This window comes from Scyliorhinus canicula, chromosome 29, assembly GCF_902713615.1.
Source record: "Scyliorhinus canicula chromosome 29, sScyCan1.1, whole genome shotgun sequence".
NCBI classification, from domain to species: domain Eukaryota; kingdom Metazoa; phylum Chordata; class Chondrichthyes; order Carcharhiniformes; family Scyliorhinidae; genus Scyliorhinus; species Scyliorhinus canicula.
In genome coordinates this window covers 14,689,223-14,707,218 of record NC_052174.1, presented here as the reverse complement: position 1 = coordinate 14,707,218, position 17,996 = coordinate 14,689,223, and the positions used below count along the sequence as shown (strand labels likewise).

The 17,996-nt window shown below is 55.0% G+C and overlaps 1 protein-coding gene across 1 annotated transcript in view; it reads right to left on the bottom strand.

Annotated features, from left to right (window-relative positions):
- Positions 1-4,821: 4,821 nt before the first annotated feature.
- Positions 4,822-17,996, bottom strand: part of acadvl (acyl-CoA dehydrogenase very long chain) — a 40,295-nt gene continuing 27,120 nt past the window's right edge. The window contains exons 11-14 of the mRNA XM_038786925.1: positions 13,261-13,333; positions 11,208-11,280; positions 7,456-7,531; positions 4,822-5,245 (exon numbers count right to left, since the gene is read on the bottom strand). Coding sequence (XP_038642853.1) covers positions 5,108-5,245; positions 7,456-7,531; positions 11,208-11,280; positions 13,261-13,333 — 360 coding nt within the window. The 3' untranslated portion in view covers positions 4,822-5,107. The remainder of the gene's footprint in view (positions 5,246-7,455; positions 7,532-11,207; positions 11,281-13,260; positions 13,334-17,996) is intronic.

Below are 17,996 nucleotides of genomic sequence, written 5' to 3'. Positions count from 1 at the left end.
TAGATCGGAATCCGAATACGTTGCTGACGCTCCCCCTCTTGCCTGTAGTGTGGGACGAGGCTGGGCCCAAACGTTAGTTCACGGTGAGGCCAGATCGTGAAAGTTAAAATCAAAAGTAGTTTTGAAGCAATACCACGATTGTGGGACGGAACGGGTAGCACAGCGGTTAGCACTATTGCTTCACAGCTCCAGGGTCCCTGGTTCGATTCCCGGTTCGGGTCACTGTCTGTACGGAGTCTGCACGTTCTCCCCGTGTCTGCGTGGGTTCCCTCCGGGTGCTCCGGTTTCCTCCCACAAGTCCTGAAACACGTGCTGTTAGGTGAATTGGACATTCTGAATTCTCCCTCTGTGACCCGAACAGGCGCCGGAATGTGGCGACTAGGGGCTTTTCACAGTAACTTCATTGCAGTGTTAATGTCAGCCTACTTGTGACAATAAAGATTATGAATTAAAATTATTTTAGCTGCACGATGTACTGGAGTGATGTGACAGGCAAGGCTGGAGTTACCAGCTTTTTTTGGGGGGTGGAGTTCAACTGTAATTTTATTTTAAAATATTTTTAATTCTCCTTTTTCTGAAGTGACCAGCTTTGAGGGTGTTTAAAACGGAGTTGGGAGGGGCGGGGTGAGCTGTTAGCGAGAGCTGAAGTGAATTCGAAACATGACACAGAATTTACAGAGGAAACAAGTTTTATTTGTGAGCCATTTCCCTTTGAATAATAACGTTTACCATGAAGAAATAGCAGTCACAATATCACTGAGAGATGGTGAGGAATCAGGGGGGTTTGGGGGGGGGGTCTGTAATTCTTTTTTGTTTTGTTTTTATAAATTTAGAGTACCCAATTAATTTTTTCCAATTAAGGGGCAATTTAGCGTGGCCAATCCACCTAGCCTGCACATCTTTGGGTTGTGGGGGTGAAACCCACGCAGACACGGGGAGAATGTGCAAACTCCACACGGACAGTGACCCAGAGCCGGGATCGAACCTGGGACCTCGGTGCCGTGAGGCAGCAGTGCTAACCCACTGCACCACCGTGCTGCCCCCTGGGTCTGTAATTCTTAATCCAGCCCCATCGCATGCTCTCTGTCACTCACTCTCACACACACACACTCTCACACACACACTCTCACTCACTGACACTCACGCTCTCTCTGTCACTATCACACACAGACTCTCTCTCACACACTCTCTCTCTCTCACACACGCTCACACACACACACGCTCACACACACACTCGCTCACACACACACTCGCTCACACACACCACTCGCTCACACACACACTCGCTCACACACACACTCGCTCACACACACACTCGCTCACACACACACTCGCTCACACACACACTCGCTCACACACACACTCGCTCACACACACACTCGCTCACACACACACTCGCTCACACACACACTCGCTCACACACACACTCGCTCACACACACACTCGCTCACACACACACTCGCTCACACACACACTCGCTCACACCACACTCGCTCACACACACACTCGCTCACACACACACTCGCTCACACACACACTCGCTCACACACACACTCGCTCACACACACACTCGCTCACACACACACTCGCTCACACACACACTCGCTCACACACACACTCGCTCACACACACACTCGCTCACACACACACTCGCTCACACACACTCGCTCACACACACACTCGCTCACACACACACTCGCTCACCACACACTCGCTCACACACACACTCGCTCACACACACACTCGCTCACACACACACTCGCTCACACACACACTCGCTCACACACACACTCGCTCACACACACACTCGCTCACACACACACTCGCTCACACACACACTCGCTCACACACACACTCGCTCACACACACACTCGCTCACACACACACTCGCTCACACACACACTCGCTCACACACACACTCGCTCACACACACACTCGCTCACACACACACTCGCTCACACACACACTCGCTCACACACACACTCGCTCACACACACACTCGCTCACACACACACTCGCTCACACACACACTCGCTCACACACACACTCGCTCACACACACACTCGCTCACACACACACTCGCTCACACACACACTCGCTCACACACACACTCGCTCACACACACACTCGCTCACACACACACTCGCTCACACACACACTCGCTCACACACACACTCGCTCACACACACACTCGCTCACACACACACTCGCTCACACACACACTCGCTCACACACACACTCGCTCACACACACACTCGCTCACACACACACTCGCTCACACACACTCGCTCACACACACACTCGCTCACACACACACTCGCTCACACACACACTCGCTCACACACACACTCGCTCACACACACACTCGCTCACACACACACACACTCGCTCACACACACACTCGCTCACACACACACTCGCTCACACACACACTCGCTCACACACACACTCGCTCACACACACACTCGCTCACACACACACTCGCTCACACACACACTCGCTCACACACACACTCGCTCACACACTCACTCTCACACTGACGGAGCAGATAACATACGACATATTGAATGACATATTGAAGCGATTGGGGGGGGGGGGGGCTTTGGTTCTGCTGTGTATTCACCCCACACACTCAGTGTTCACAGAATCACACTGCACAGGAGGCGGTCATTCGAGTCAGTCTCTCTAATGGAAATATCTGGTTCGTATAGTCCTGTGACCCCCGACCCCATCGCACCCCCCTCCCCAACCCCACCCACCCCACCCTCTTCCTGCAGCCTTGCAAACCCCTTCCTTTGATCAAAGATTAGATTATGACTAAAAGGTTATAATTAATTCATTATTATATCTGGACCGAAACGCCCCACCATTTGATCCCCCGACAGTTCAGGAGGAGGCCATTTGGCCCATCGAGTCTTCACTGCAGCCCCCACCGAGAAATGTGGAATTGCAGCCCCCACCTCAAAAATCAGTAGACGCCGGGTCTCAATGAACCATTTTAATTATCCGGAGACTTGTGCGTGATGGGGGCCACTGAGGGGCTGGAGCCAGGGCAGGTGGATGGGGGTTAAGCTGTGGGCCTATCATGATCTCGTTGAACGACACAACAGGCTCTGAGGGGCCGAATGGCGCCCTCTGGTTCGGGCTGGGCGCAGTCCCGGGCACCCAGCCTGAGCTGGGTTCAGCACAGAGTTGCCAGGCCGAGGGGCCGAATGGCGTCCTCCGGTTCAGGCTGGGCGCAGTCCCGGGCACCCAGCCTGTGTTGGCAGGCCGAGGGGCCGAATGGCGTCCTCCGGTTCGGGCTGGGCGCAGTCCCGGGCACCCATGCTGAGTTGCCAGGCCCAGGGGCCAGGCTCGGGTCACACCCAGAGGAGCGTGTCTGGAGAAATGGTCTGTGGGGAGCGGGTTATGTCTGGGCCCAGTCTTTCTCCCAGGGCTGTCAGGAACTCCCCAGACACAGTGGAAGCTCCGCCACCCTGCCTGATGACCAGAACAGGGGGCAAGAATGCCCCCACAGTCCCCCCTCTCTCTCTCTCTCTCGTGGCCACCGTCTGCTACAGAGGGACATGAGAACTCGCACATTGGCTGTACCTCTTTCTGCCTCTCTATACTTAGTCTGCACCCCCCCCCCTCCCTGCAATATTAAATACATTCTTTCAGGTTTATAAAACTATGGCTTAAAGTTAACGCAGCACTTGTGAAACTAAGTTTTATAAAACATTGAGGGTGTCAGGCAGTGTCCTGCAGTGGCCGGAGGAAAGCCAGGCGAGGAACGGCTGGGGAGTATTATAAATAAAAACATTCGGCCACTTTGAGCCATTGATTCGCTGTCACGGTGGAGGTTCCCAGCACACTTGTCATTATTTTACAGCTCTCAACCTCGTAGATATTAAACATTCGTGATTCACCTGGGAAATAGCAGCAATGTTTGGGTCCTCAAAGATCTGCCCATATTCGGGAGGGCGACGGGAACGCTGTCGGGAATTTGCATTGAAATGGCATTGCCAAGTGAGGGGAATTGGCGATGGGGAAATTAATGTTGGACTGGGGCCAGAGACACACACACCCCAAGAATGAATGAATATTAAAAAAAGGTCCTGCACATTCTGTGGGTTCGACAAGCAGCAGAAATGGTAAACCCTGGACTGATTCACACTAAGAAACATCTCTGTGTCAATTCTTGCAAAGAAAATTAATTAATTTCAGGCACCACTAAACGTTCCCATCAAACACTCCCAGGACAGGTACAGCACGGGGTTAGATACAGAGTAAAGCTCCCTCTACACTGTCCCCATCAAACATTCCCAGGACAGGTACAGCACGGGGTTAGATACAGAGTAAAGCTCCCTCTATACTGTCCCCATCAAACACTCCCAGGACAGGTACAGCACGGGGTTAGATACAGAGTAAAGCTCCCTCTACACTGTCCCCATCAAACACTCCCAGGACAGGTACAGCACGGGGTTAGATACAGAGTAAAGCTTCCTCTACACTGTCCCCATCAAACACTCCCAGGGCAGGTACAGCACGGGGTTAGATACAGAGTAAAGCTCCCTCTACACTGTCCCCATCAAACACTCCCAGGACAGGTACAGCACGGGGTTAGATACAGAGTAAAGCTCCCTCTACACTGTCCCCATCAAACACTCCCAGGACAGGTACAGCACGGGGTTAGATACAGAGTAAAGCTCCCTCTACACTGTCCCCATCAAACACTCCCAGGACAGGTACAGCATGGGGTTAGATACAGAGTAAAGCTCCCTCTACACTGTCCCATCCAGCACTCCCAAGGCGATGTATCGTATCGACCAGTCCTGTACCTCAGTGTTATTCACGTTTATGAAAGTTGCGTTGATAATGCCGGAGTCCACAAGCACACAGAAAAGTACAATTCAAATCGGACAATTCAGCTTAAACGGTTGCAGGAATCGAGTCTGCAGTTGTGCCAATCAGGGCAATCCCGGTTTACAATCGGAAAGCGGGGCAGTGGGAGATCAGGCTCCCTAATTAATCCCTAATTAATCCTTCCAATGAACGGAGATGGAGGTGGTGGCTTGAGTAGATGCGGATTTGCACTGCAGCCTGGAGAGCAGACCGAGATCCGGAATTAAAATCCCAAGGGATGCGGAGTCACGGTTCCACCGTTGCTGACCACGGCGGCCGAGATGGCTCGCATGTTCTTGAAGACCTGCTTGGCGGAGCTGGAGCTGAGGGAGTCCAGACTGTCCGTAATGCGGGCGTACGCCTACAAAATAAAACAGGCGAATCCTGGTCAGCGGGGTCTGCACACAGGTCCAGTTTGTACTCACCCCGGGGCAGCTTCAGCTTCCACAACCGGAGATTGGCGAGGAAGCGGGTTCAGCGTTTCACAGCTTGGGGGGGGGGGGGGGGGGGGGGGAATACAGAGCAGCCGTTATCCAGCGGAATGGCAGAAAGCTGGCCAGTGAAGAGAAATATTCTTGTCACCCCCCCCCCCCCCCTCCCCAAAGCCGGGGTCAGGCTCCCCCCCCCCCCCCCCCCCCCCACGGTCAGTGGCTCCCCTCTCCCCCCCCGGTCAGTGCGGTGCACAGGACCCTCCCCCCCAGGGGTCAGGCCCCTCCCAGCTGGGGTCAGTACCCTCTCCCCCGGGGTCAGTGCGGGGGTCAGGCCCCTCCCAGCTGGGGTCAGGAATCTCTCCCCCCGGTCAGTGCGGTGCTCAGGCCCCTCCCCCCAGGGGTCAGGCCCCTCCCAGCTGGGGTCAGGAATCTCTCCCCCCGGGGGTCAGGCCCCTCCCAGCTGGGGTCAGGAATCTCTCCCCCCCGGTCAGTGCGGTGCTCAGGCCCCTCCCCCCAGGGTCAGTGTGGGGGTCAGGACCCACCCCCCCAGGTTCAGGCCCCTCCCCCGGGGGTCAGGTCCCTTCCAGCCGGGGTCAGTACCCTCTCCCCCGGGGTCAGGACCCTCCCAGCCGGGGTCAGTGCGTGGGTCAGGCCCCTCCCAGCTGGGGTCAGGACCCTCTCAGCCGGGGTCAGGACCCTACCAGCCGGGGTCAGTGCGTGGGTCAGGCCCCTCCCCCCTGGGGTCAGTGCGGGGGTCAGGCCCCTCCCAGCCGGGGTCTGGACCCTCCCAGCCGGGGTCAGTGCGTGGGTCCAGCTCCCTCTCCCTGTTTGTGATTTATTTAGATTTCCAGAAGGCCTTTGACAAGGTGCCGCACAGGAGACTGTTAAATAAGTTAAGAGCCCATGGTGTTCAGGGTAAGATCCTGGCATGGATAGAGGATTGGCTGACTGGCAGAAGGCAGAGAGTGGGGGGATAAAGGGGTCTTTTTCAGGATGACAGCCGGTGACTAGTGGTGTGCCTCAGGGGTCTGTACTGGGACCACAACTTTTCACAATATACATTAATGATCTGGAAGAAGGTACTGAAGGCACTGTTGCTAAGTTTGCAGATGATACAAAGATCTGTAGAGGGACAGGTAGTATTGAGGAAGCAGGGGGGCTGCAGAAGGATTTGGACAGGCTGGGAGAGTGGGCAATGAAGTGGCAGATGGAATACAATGTGGAAAAGTGTGAGGTTATGCACTTTGGAAGGAGGAATGGAGGCACAGACTATTTGCTAATTGGGCAAATGCTCAGGAAATCAGAAGCACAAAGGGACTTGGGAGTCCTTGTTGATGATTCTCTTAAGGTTAACGTGCAGGTTCAGTCGGCAGTAAGGAAGGCAAATGTTAGCATTCATGTCGAGAGGGCTAGAATACAAAACCAGGGATGTACTTCTGAGGCTGTATCAGGCTCTGGTCAGACCCCATTTGGAGTATTGTGAGCAGTTTTGGGCCCCGTATCTAAGGAAGGATGTGCTGGGCCTTGGAAAGGGTCCAGAGGAGGTTCACAAGAATGATCCCTGGAATGAAGAGCTTGTCGTATGAGGAACGGTTGAGGACTCTGGGTCTGTACTCGTTGGAGTTTAGAAGGATGAGGGGGGGATCTTATTGAAACTTACAGGAGGCTGCGAGGCCTGGATAGAGTGGACGTGGAGAGGATGTTTCCACTTGTAGGAAAAGCTAGAAGCAGAGGACACAATCTCAGACTAAAGGGACGATCCTTTAAAACAGAGATGAGGAGGAATTTCTTCAGCCAGAGGGTGGTGAATCTGTGGAACTCTTTGCCGCAGAAGGCTGTGGAGGCCAAATCACTGAGTGTCTTTAAGACAGAGATAGATAGGTTCCTGATTAATAAGTGGAGCAGGGGTTATGGGGAGAAGGCAGGAGAATGGGGATGAGAAAATATCAGCCATGATTGAATGGCGGAGCGGACTCGATGGGCCGAGTGGCCTAATTCTGCTCCTATGTCTGATGTTCCCGGTTAGTGCAGTGGTCAGGGTCTGACAGTGACAATGCTGGGGGATGAGAGGGTTTCAGCGACAGACGGGAGAAACGCTGAGAAGGTTGTGGCTGGACGGGAGGGAGAACGGGTCACCCACCTCGATACACCAGGTCTCACAGAGCAGCTTCTCGTGCTGGGCGCTGGCCTGCCTCTGGCTCAGGGAGCGGGAGGCCCTGTGGACAAACAAAACAACAGCAGTGTCAGGCAAAAGCGCTTGGGTAACCGAGCTGAACAGAAGCTGCAAAATAACGACAGGAATGTGGGACGAATAGAGAGAAGGCGGGTGAACATTTCAGGCCGAGACCCTTCTGTGCAGGAAGAGGAAACTATTCAGCCCCTCGAACCCGCCCCAACGCTTAACCAGATCTAAATCTGAACTCCATCGACTCCGCCTGGGTGCTGTCATCCTGAATTCCCTTCCCCCACAGAAATCTAATCAACACGGCTTTTGACATTTCCAATTTGAAGGTTCTGCCTCCCCCTCCTCGTTCTGGAGTCCCCGCCCCGACCAGGGGGTGGCGTTTCTCTCTCTCTCACCTCGTTCTCCCTCCCTCTCTCTCTCCCTCCTCGTTCTGGAGTCCCCACCGCGACCAGGGGGCGGTGTTTCTCTCTCTCTCACCTCGTTCTCCCTCCCTCTCTCTCTCCCTCCTCGTTCTGGAGTCCCCGCCCCGACCAGGGGGCGGCGTTTCTCTCTCACCTCGTTCTCCCTCCCTCTCTCCCTCCTCGTTCTGGAGTCCCCACCGCGACCAGGGGGCGACGTTTCTCTCTCTCTCACCTCGTTCTCCCTCCCTGTCTCTCCCCCTCCTCGTTCTGGAGTCCCCACCGCGACCAGGGGGCGACGTTTCTCTCTCCCTCCTCGTTCTGGAGTCCCCGCCCCGACCAGGGGGCGGCGTTTCTCTCTCTCTCACCTCGTTCTCCCTCCCTCTCTCCTCGTTCTGGAGTCCCCGCCCCGACCAGGGGGCGGCGTTTCTCTCTCTCTCACCTCGTTCTCCCTCTCTCTCTCCCTCCTCGTTCTGGAGTCCCCGCCCCGACTAGGGGGCGGCGTTTCTCTCTCTCTCTCGACCCTGTCGAACCCCCTCATCATCATAACCCCCTCGGTTAGATCAGCACTCGGTTGAAATGAAAAATGAAAATGAAAATGGCTTATTGTCACGAGTAGGCTTCAAATGAAGTTACAGTGAAAAGCCCCTAGTCGCCACATTCCGGCACCTGTTCGGGGAGGCTGGTACGGGAATCGAACCCGTGCTGCTGGCCTGCCTTCAAAGCCAGCGATTTAGCCCAGTGTGCTAAACCAGTCCCTTAACCTTCTACACTGAGGCCGAAGCTCCCTGCCCACCTCACCGAAACCTCGTCAGCCCCGGTGAATCTGATCCAGTGGCCGGCCCGCTCAGCCACGGGGAAACACCTCTCCCCGGATTTACTCCGTCCAGATCCCTCATCGTTCCGTACGCCTCTCATCGGTCTCCCGCTTGAACCCCTCTGCTCCGGGGAGGACAAGGCCAGCTTCCCTCTGCATGGACCTTCACCCCTGGGACAGCCCTCGTCCCCCCGCTCGCTCCCGCCACACCCTGTCGGGTTCGCGAGCTGAAGGTCGCGGCCCGAAACGCACAAGGAAAGGCCCGCCGGGCACGGAAGCTTTCGAGCGCAGCAAACAGTCCTGAGGGGGGAGGGGGCATTCTGCCAAGTCGGTCGAGGCTGCGTGGTCTTCTTGGGAAAAAATAAATTCCACTCAGCGAAGCGTCGACCACATTGTGAGCTGCGTGGGAGGGGGTGCTGGGGTCAGCAATCTGTGGTGCGGAGGTGGAGGATGGAAAGTAGGGCCCCATTCATGACCCGGGGTGCCTCCAGGCCGCAGTCAGGATTAGTCCCTGCTTCTAGGCCGGGGGGGGGGGGGGGGGGGGGGGGGGGGGGGGGGGGGGGGGGGGGAGGAGGCTTGCTTGCCTAAAGCACCTTTTCGCCACCTCAGGGACACCTCACTCCCAACCAAGGGGAGAGCCTTTGGAGTGCCGTTACCGTCGTCAGAGAGGGAAAGGGCGCAGCCGATTTGAGCATAGACGTTTCGAGTCCAGGTGACCCTTTGTCAAAGATAAAAGGCCTATAATGTGGGAGGCATTTATACTGCGGGGCGAGGGAATGAAAGGTGAATCATAGCTACAGAAACCCAGGAAAAAGCGTGGCCTCCTCTATATATCGGACAGACCAAACGCAGATGGGGTGATCGCTTTGCTGAGCATCTTCGGTCTGTGCGCATTCAGGACCCTGACCGTCCCATTTTATCACTGCTCCCACGCCGATCCTTAGCCTGCTGCAATGTTCCAGTGAAGCTCAACGCAAACTGGAGGAGCAGCACCTCATCTTCCGGTTCAGCCGTCCGGTCTCAACATCGAATTCAACAACTTCAGATGATCAGCTCTACCCCACCTCCACCCAGTTGTTTTCATCCCATTTCATTTCAACTCTCCTTTACCTTTTATTTCTTTCTTGATATATATTTCTCCCCCACTCTTTCCCCCTATGTGATCACCCCATTCCTTATCTTTTATCAAATCACTAGCTTTCGGAGCACTGCTCTTTTCTCACCAGAGGAAGCTGTGCTCCGAAAGCTCGTGTTTGAAACAAACCTGTTGGACTATAACCTGGTGTAAGACTTCTTACTGTGCCCACCCCAGCCCAACGCCGGCATCCCCACATCTTGTCTTTTATCCCCTTTGCTTCCCCCTTCCCCTCTGACCCACCGATGTCTCTCTCCCCCCCCCCATATCGGCATCTCTCAGTTTACCCTCTGATGTTGTGTTGGTTTCTCTGCTGTTCCGCCTCTCACACCTTTTCCTCTCTCTGGTGACTGCCATTAGCCCTCTTTCCCCGTGGTTTCTGTGGCTGACTCATGTTTCTTTCCCTCACCCTCACAGCATAAATACCTCCCACTTTCTACAGAATCATAGAATAAATGAAAATCGCTTATTGTCACGAGTAGGCTTCAATGAAGTTACCGTGAAAAGCCCCTAGTCGCCACATTCCGGAGCCTGTTCGGGGAGGCTGGTACGGGAATTGAACCCGCGCTGCTGGCCTGCGATTTAGCCCAGTGCGCTAAACCAGCCCCAGTGACCATTCGGCCCATTGAGTCTGCACTGGCCCTTGGAAAGAGCGCCCTACTTAAGCCCCCGCTTCCACCCTATCCCCGTAACCCAGTAACTCCACTTTATCTTTTTGGACACTGAGGGCAATTTATCCTGGCCAATCCACCCTAACCGGCACATCTTTGGACTGTGGGAGGAAACCGGAGCACCCGGAGGAAACCCACGCAGACACGGGGAGGACGTGCAGACTCCACACAGACAGTGACCCAAGCCGGGAATCGAACCCGGGACCCTGGAGCTGTGATGCCATGGCGCTAACCACTGTGTTACCGTGCCGCCCACGTATGGCAGCCTCTCCATACGGGGGATCATCCTGGTAAACCTCCTCGGTGCTGCCTCCAACGATATACCTCCTCAAATACGGGGACCGAAAGCCGACAGCCGTTTGCCTCACTCGCCGGCCTTGCCGCCTGGGAACCGGCCGAGGAAGGGTTCACCTCCACCGGGACTCGGAGACCCCGCCTGGCCGGCAGGGGAGGTTTGGGGTGGAGCTGGGAAGCAACTGTGCTAACCACTATGCTACCGTGTTATGCCTTTTAGCTTTGGCAAAGGGTCAGCTGGACTCGAAACGTTTACTCTTTTCTCTCCTTACAGATCCTGCTGGGATTTTCCAGCATTTTCTCCTCTGGTTTCTGATTCCAGCATCCGCAGTAATTTGCTTCCCTCTGTTGATAAGTGAAGAGAGGGGCTCAGCCCCCCGCGGAGTCCTTACCGTGACAGAACGACCACCATGGCGTACAGATCAATGGCACTATCAGCAACCCTCTTCAGCAGGAACTGTTCATCTGGAAAAGTATGCAAAGCACGAGAGAGTTAGCAGCTCCTCGAAAGGGGTATTGGTTCCTGCCTCTGCAGCACAACCCACAGTCATCCTCGCGGAATTACTGTCATTCTTATCGCCAGGACCGAGTCCGCAGGTCAGGGCAACGGCAGAGACTGGAGCAGATAATCCAAGCTGACAATCCCAGGGTGCCGCAATGTCAGAGGGTCAGTACTGAGGGAGTGCTGCACTGTCAGAGGGTCAGTACTGAGGGAGTGCTGCACTGTCAGAGGGTCAGTACTGAGGGAGTGCCGCACTGTCAGAGGGTCAGTACTGAGGGAGCCGCACTGTCAGAGGGTCAGTACTGAGGGAGTGCCACACTGTCAGAGGGTCAGTACTGAGGGAGTGCCGCACTGTCAGAGGGTCAGTACTGAGGGAGTGCCGCACTGTCAGAGGGTCAGTACTGAGGGAGGGCCGCACTGTCAGAGGGTCAGTACTGAGGGAGTGCCGCACTGTCAGAGGGTCAGTACTGAGGGAGCGCCGCACTGTCAGAGGGTCAGTACTGAGGGAGCGCCGCACTGTCAGAGGGTCAGTACTGAGGGAGTGCCGCACTGTCAGAGGGTCAGTACTGAGGGAGTGCCGCACTGTCAGAGGGTCAGTACTGAGGGAGTGCCGCACTGTCAGAGGGTCAGTACTGAGGGAGTGCCGCACTGTCAGAGGGTCAGTACTGAGGGAGTGCCGCGCTGTCAGAGGGTCAGCACTGAGGGAGTGCCGCACTGTCAGAGGGTCAGTACTGAGGGAGCCGCACTGTCAGAGGGTCAGTACTGAGGGAGAGCCGCACTGTCAGAGGGTCAGCACTGAGGGAGTGCCGCACTGTCAGAGGGTCAGTACTGAGGGAGTGCCGCACTGTCAGAGGGTCAATACTGAGGGAGCGCCGCACTGTCAGAGGGTCAGTACTGAGGGAGTGTGGCACTGTCAGAGGGTCAGTACTGAGGGAGTGCTGCACTGTCAGAGGGTCAGTACTGAGGGAGTGCCGCACTGTCAGAGGGTCAGTACTGAGGGAGTGCCGAACTGTCAGAGGGTCAGTACTGAGGGAGTGTCGCACTGCCAGAGGGTCAGTACTGAGGGAGTGCCGCACTGTCAGAGGGTCAGTACTGAGGGAGCCGCACTGTCAGAGGGTCAGTACTGAGGGAGTACTGCACTGTCAGAGGGTCAGTACTGAGGGAGTGCCGCACAGTCAGAGGGTCAGTACTGAGGGAGTGCGCACTGTCAGAGGGTCAGTACTGAGGGAGTGCTGCACTGTCAGAGGGTCAGTACTGAGGGAGTGCTGCACTGTCAGAGGATCAGTACTGAGGGAGTACCGCACTGTCAGAGGGTCAGTACTGAGGGAGTGCCGCACTGTCAGAGGGTCAGTACTGAGGGAGTGCCGCACTGTTAGAGGGTCAGTACTGAGGGATCCACACTGTCAGAGGGTCAGTACTGAGGGAGCCACACTGTCAGAGGGTCAGTACTGAGGGAGTGCCGCACTGTCAGAGGGTCAGTACTGAGGGAGTGCCGCACTGTCAGAGGGTCAGTACTGAGGGAGTGCCGCACTGTCAGAGGGTCAGTACTGAGGGAGTGCAGCACTGTCAGAGGGTCAGTACTGAGGGAGTGCTGCACTGTCAGAGGGTCAGTACTGAGGGAGTGCTGCACTGTCAGAGGGTCAGTACTGAGGGAGTGCCGCACTGTCAGAGGGTCAGTACTGAGGGAGTGCCGCACTGTCAGAGGGTCAGTACTGAGGGAGTGCCGCACTGTCAGAGGGTCAGTACTGAGGGAGTGCTGCACTGTCAGAGGGTCAGTACTGAGGGAGTGCTGCACTGTCAGAGGGTCAGTACTGAGGGAGCGCCGCACTGTCAGAGGGTCAGTACAGAGGGAGTGCCGCACTGACTGCACTCGGGGACAGATATGTCATCAACCTTTTTCCTGACGGGATGTCTTTTCCACATTCAGCCGTTTTGTTGCTCACCTACGATTCTCTTCCCGTACTTCAACAGCAAGACTTCTGTGCAGCCTCCAAACCTTTCAATTGCTTTGACCACCTGAAGGAGAAAGAGCCACCGTTACCCACGGCGCACACTGCGGAATGTCACGAGAATTGTGGGCGTTCGCTTCCTACCGCCTACTCCTCCCAGTAAAGAAACCAACAGTGTCGCACAAATCGCAACCATCTTCCCGATCTCCAACTCACTCAACCATCTGCCCGATCTCCAAATCCCTCAACCATCTGCCCGATCTCCAAATCCCTCAACCATCTTCCCGATCTCCAAATCCCTCAACCATCTGCCCCGTCTCCAAATCCCTCAACCATCTGCCCGATCTCCAAATCCCTCAACCATCTGCCCCGTCTCCAAATCCCTCAACCATCTGCCCCGTCTCCAAATCCCCCAACCATCTGCCCGATCTCCAAATCCCCCAACCATCTGCCCGATCTCCAAATCCCCCAACCATCTGCCCGATCTCCAAATCCCCCAACCATCTGCCCCGTCTCCAAATCCCTCAACCATCTGCCCGATCTCCAAATCCCCCAACCATCTGCCCCGTCTCCAAATCCCTCAACCATCTGCCCGATCTCCAAATCCCCCAACCATCTGCCCCGTCTCCAAATCCCTCAACCATCTGCCCGATCTCCAAATCCCTCAACCATCTGCCCCGTCTCCAAATCCCTCAACCATCTGCCCGATCTCCAAATCCCCCAACCATCTGCCCCGTCTCCAAATCCCCCAACCATCTGCCCGATCTCCAAATCCCCCAACCATCTGCCCCGTCTCCAAATCCCCCAACCATCTGCCCCGTCTCCAAATCCCCCAACCATCTGCCCGATCTCCAAATACCTCAACCATCTGCCCGATCTCCAAATCCCCCAACCATCTGCCCAGTCTCCAAATCCCTCAACCATCTGCCCGATCTCCAAATCCCCCAACCATCTGCCCGATCTCCAAATACCTCAACCATCTGCCCCGTCTCCAAATCCCACCTCCCCGATCTCCAAATCCCCCAACCATCTGCCCCGTCTCCAAATCCCACAACCATCTACCCGATCTCCAAATCCCTCAACCATCTGCCCCGTCTCCAAATCCCTCAACCATCTGCCCGATATCCAAATCCCTCAACCATCTGCCCCGTCTCCAAATCCCACAACCATCTACCCGATCTCCAAATCCCTCAACCATCTGCCCCGTCTCCAAATCCCTCAACCATCTGCCCGATCTCCAAATCCCTCAACCATCTGCCCCGTCTCCAAATCCCTCAACCATCTGCCTGATCTCCAAATCCCCCAACCATCTGCCTGATCTCCAAATCCCTCAACCATCTGCCTGATCTCCAAATCCCTCAACCATCTGCCCCGTCTCCAAATCCCTCAACCATCTGCCCGATCTCCAAATCCCTCAACCATCTGCCCAGTCTCCAAATCCCCCAACCATCTGCCCTGTCTCCAAATCCCCCAACCATCTGCCCGATCTCCAAATCCCCCAACCATCTGCCCCGTCTCCAAATCCCTCAACCATCTGCCCGATCTCCAAATCCCTCAACCATCTTCCTGATCTCCAAATCCCCCAACCATCTGCCCAATCTCCAAATCCCTCAACCATCTGCCTGATCTCCAAATCCCTCAACCATCTGCCCCGTCTCCAAATCCTCCAACCATCTGCTCTGTCTCCAAATCCTCCAACCATCTGCCCCGTCTCCAAATTGCTCAATTTCTCTGGTCGAACCACCTAGCATTTACCCAAATAGGACTAATGGAATTTTCTTTATAGAAAGGAGGTTCCCTGGGGTTCTAGTTGGTCCGCGTAGGCCAAAAGTGGTGTAGAGATTGTTGGTGTAAACTTTCTGCTTTGACATGCTGGGATATGAATTAATGCCTGTTTAGTTTCCGCTGAGACAGTGAACTTTGGCCTAACTTTGTGACTCTGACAGATGTATCCTCCAAAGACAATGCGTTAAGTGAGGACCAGTGGTCCGCGGACTGCAGGTACTGGTATTCTAAGCGGGCAGGACAGCTGCGAGGGGAAGGGTGTCCTCCAAATCCACATCTCGGACCGAATGACCTCATGTAATCACGCGTGCAACATATGGATTGGACAAACAGTAAACTACAGTGTAAAGAATTGCTAACCATATATGGTATGAACTGCGACACTAAGAGAATTGATTGGCTGTATGTAAATGAGAATGGAAACTAATTCTGCATCGAAAGGGTATATTAACATAGTTTAAAGCCACAGGGAGATAGTGTGTGGGCAGGACTAAGGATCCAGGACCTTTCTCCCAGAGCTCTGTGACCAGTAAATTGCTTCTTTTGCTCACATTAAGGTCTACCTGCGAATATTTTCACCCAACAGGGATGATGCAGTTAACAGGAGGGGCTGAAGCAGTCTGGAGTTGAGTTTCAGTTTTAGATTTAGCCATGAACAGAATGGTTTTTTTTTGCTAAAGTCTGGGAGGTTAAGCAGTAGTTTGACACAGGCAGGAATCTGCAGGCTGTTTCCTGAAGGATCTCTCCCTTTCAAAGCATTTTCTCCAGGACATCTCTTTACAGCAAGTATTCCCGGGTTTGCCAACTGTATTTAAAAGTGGATTTTGTCCTGAGATGGGTTTTGCTTGATTGGAGATAAAGATAGCCGTTAGGAGATAAAGTGTTTCATTTTATGGTTCAGCGTTGTTTAGCTGGTAATTTTAGGCGATTCCTTATATGACATTAAAGTTATTTTAATACTGTGTTTGTAATAAAGTTTGTTTTAATGTACCGTATCCCTATTTGTGCATGTGGGTCACTCCTGAAGTGAATTAGCCTTCCCTCACAGTTTCAATATTGGGGTTTCTGTCCTGTATCCTAGCAACTGTTGGGGTCTGGTTTGGGAATAGGGCCTCCCCCCTCTGCGTGACAAAAGATGGGGGGGGGGAATCCCTCCCTTGTTTTTGGTGGGCGGGGATGGTGGAGAATTGAGCGGGGGGGGTTGTCTCAAAATGGCGGGAGTTCCCCGCTCAAGTGTCCCCGCTCCGCCCGGCCAGTGACGCAACGGGCACCCCCCCCCCCCCCCCCCCCCCCCATCCCACAGTTCCCGGAAAATGTTACCCGGCCCTTTCGACATTCAGAAAGCCCGACCGATATTTCCGGGAATACAAGCCTAATTGTATCAAAGTTTCTCCTGGTTTTGGGGGGGGGGGGGGGGGGGTGTCCCGGAAGAAAGGGGCAGAAACTGAATCTGGGATCCAAGCTGGTCAGGGATGATGTCTGGGAACATGCTACACGTGTGTTTGGAGGCATTGGCATTCCACCCACCTTCCGAGGTGAGGAGATGGTTTGAGTCACATTAAAATACCCAGCTTTTATACTTCCTGAAACTCAGATTCATTATGGGCAATGAGTAGGACCCAACCCCCCCATCCCCCGCTGCCACCCCACAGCACCCTCCTCCTGTGACCACATTAAACTGGGGATGCTGAAGTTACACGAGGGTGAAATCAAAGCAAGTTAAAGTGGGCGTCGGAGGTATGAAACAACAAATAGTGCTGAAAAAACCCGGCAGAGAGAAGAGAGAGCGAGCGAGGGAGCGAGAGAGAGAGAGAGAGGGAGTGAGAGAGAGGGAGCGAGAGCGCGAGCGGGAGAGTGAGAGAGAGTGAGAGAGAGAGGGAGAGCGAGAGGGAGAACAAGTGGGAGAGCGAGAGCGTGAGTGAGAGAGAGAGAGAGAGAGAGAGCGAGAGGGAGAGCAAGTGGGAGAGCGCGAGCGTGAGTGAGAGAGAGAGGGGGTGAGCGAGAGAGAGAGAGAGAGTGAGAGAGGGAGCGACATAGAGGGAGCAAGAGAGGGAGCGAGAGAGGGAGCGAGAGAGGGAGCTAGAGAGGGAGCTAGAGAGGGAGCTAGAGAGGGAGCGAGAGAGGGAGCGAGAGAGGGAGCTAGAGAGGGAGCGAGAGAGGGAGCGAGAGAGGGAGCGAGAGAGGGAGCGAGAGAGACGGAGCGAGAGAGGGAGCGAGCGAGAGGGAGAGCGTGAGGGAACGCGAGAGGGAACGCGAGAGGGAGCGAGAGAGGGAGAGCGCAAGAGGGAGCGCGAGAGGGAGGGAGAGCGCGAGAGGGAGGGAGAGCGCGAGAGGGAGGGAGAGCGCCAGAGAGCAAGAGGGAGCGCGAGATGGTGTGAGAGAGGGAGAGCGAGAGGGAGAGGGAGAGCGAGAGAGGGAGAGCGCGAGGGAGCGTGAGAGGGAGCGTGAGAAGGAGCGCGAGAAGGAGCGCGAGAAGGAGCGCGAGAAGGAGCGCGAGAGGGAGCGCGAGGGAGGGCATGAGAGTGAGAGAGAGCGCGGGAGAGATTGAGAGTGCGCGAGCGAAGAGAGAAAGCGAGAGAGCACGAGGGTGAGAGAGCGATGAAAGAGACCGTGAGAGAGACAGCGCGCGAGAGGAGAGAGCGAGAAAGGGAGCGCGAGAAAGGGAGCAAGGAGAGAGTGAGAAAGAGCGAGAGGGAGAGCGAGAGGGCAAGTGAGCGAGAGGAAGAAAGAACGCGAGAGAGAGAGGGTGAGAGAGAGCGAGTTAAAGTTTCGAGTCCAATATCATTTTCAGAACAGATCTGAAGAAGTCACATTGGACTCGAAACAGTAACTTTTTTCTCTCTCTGTCTGTCTCTCTCTCTCTCTCGCTCTCTATCTCTCCATAGCTGTGACCAGAGCTGCTGAGCTTTACGAACTCTTCATTCTGCTTTTATTACACATAGGGC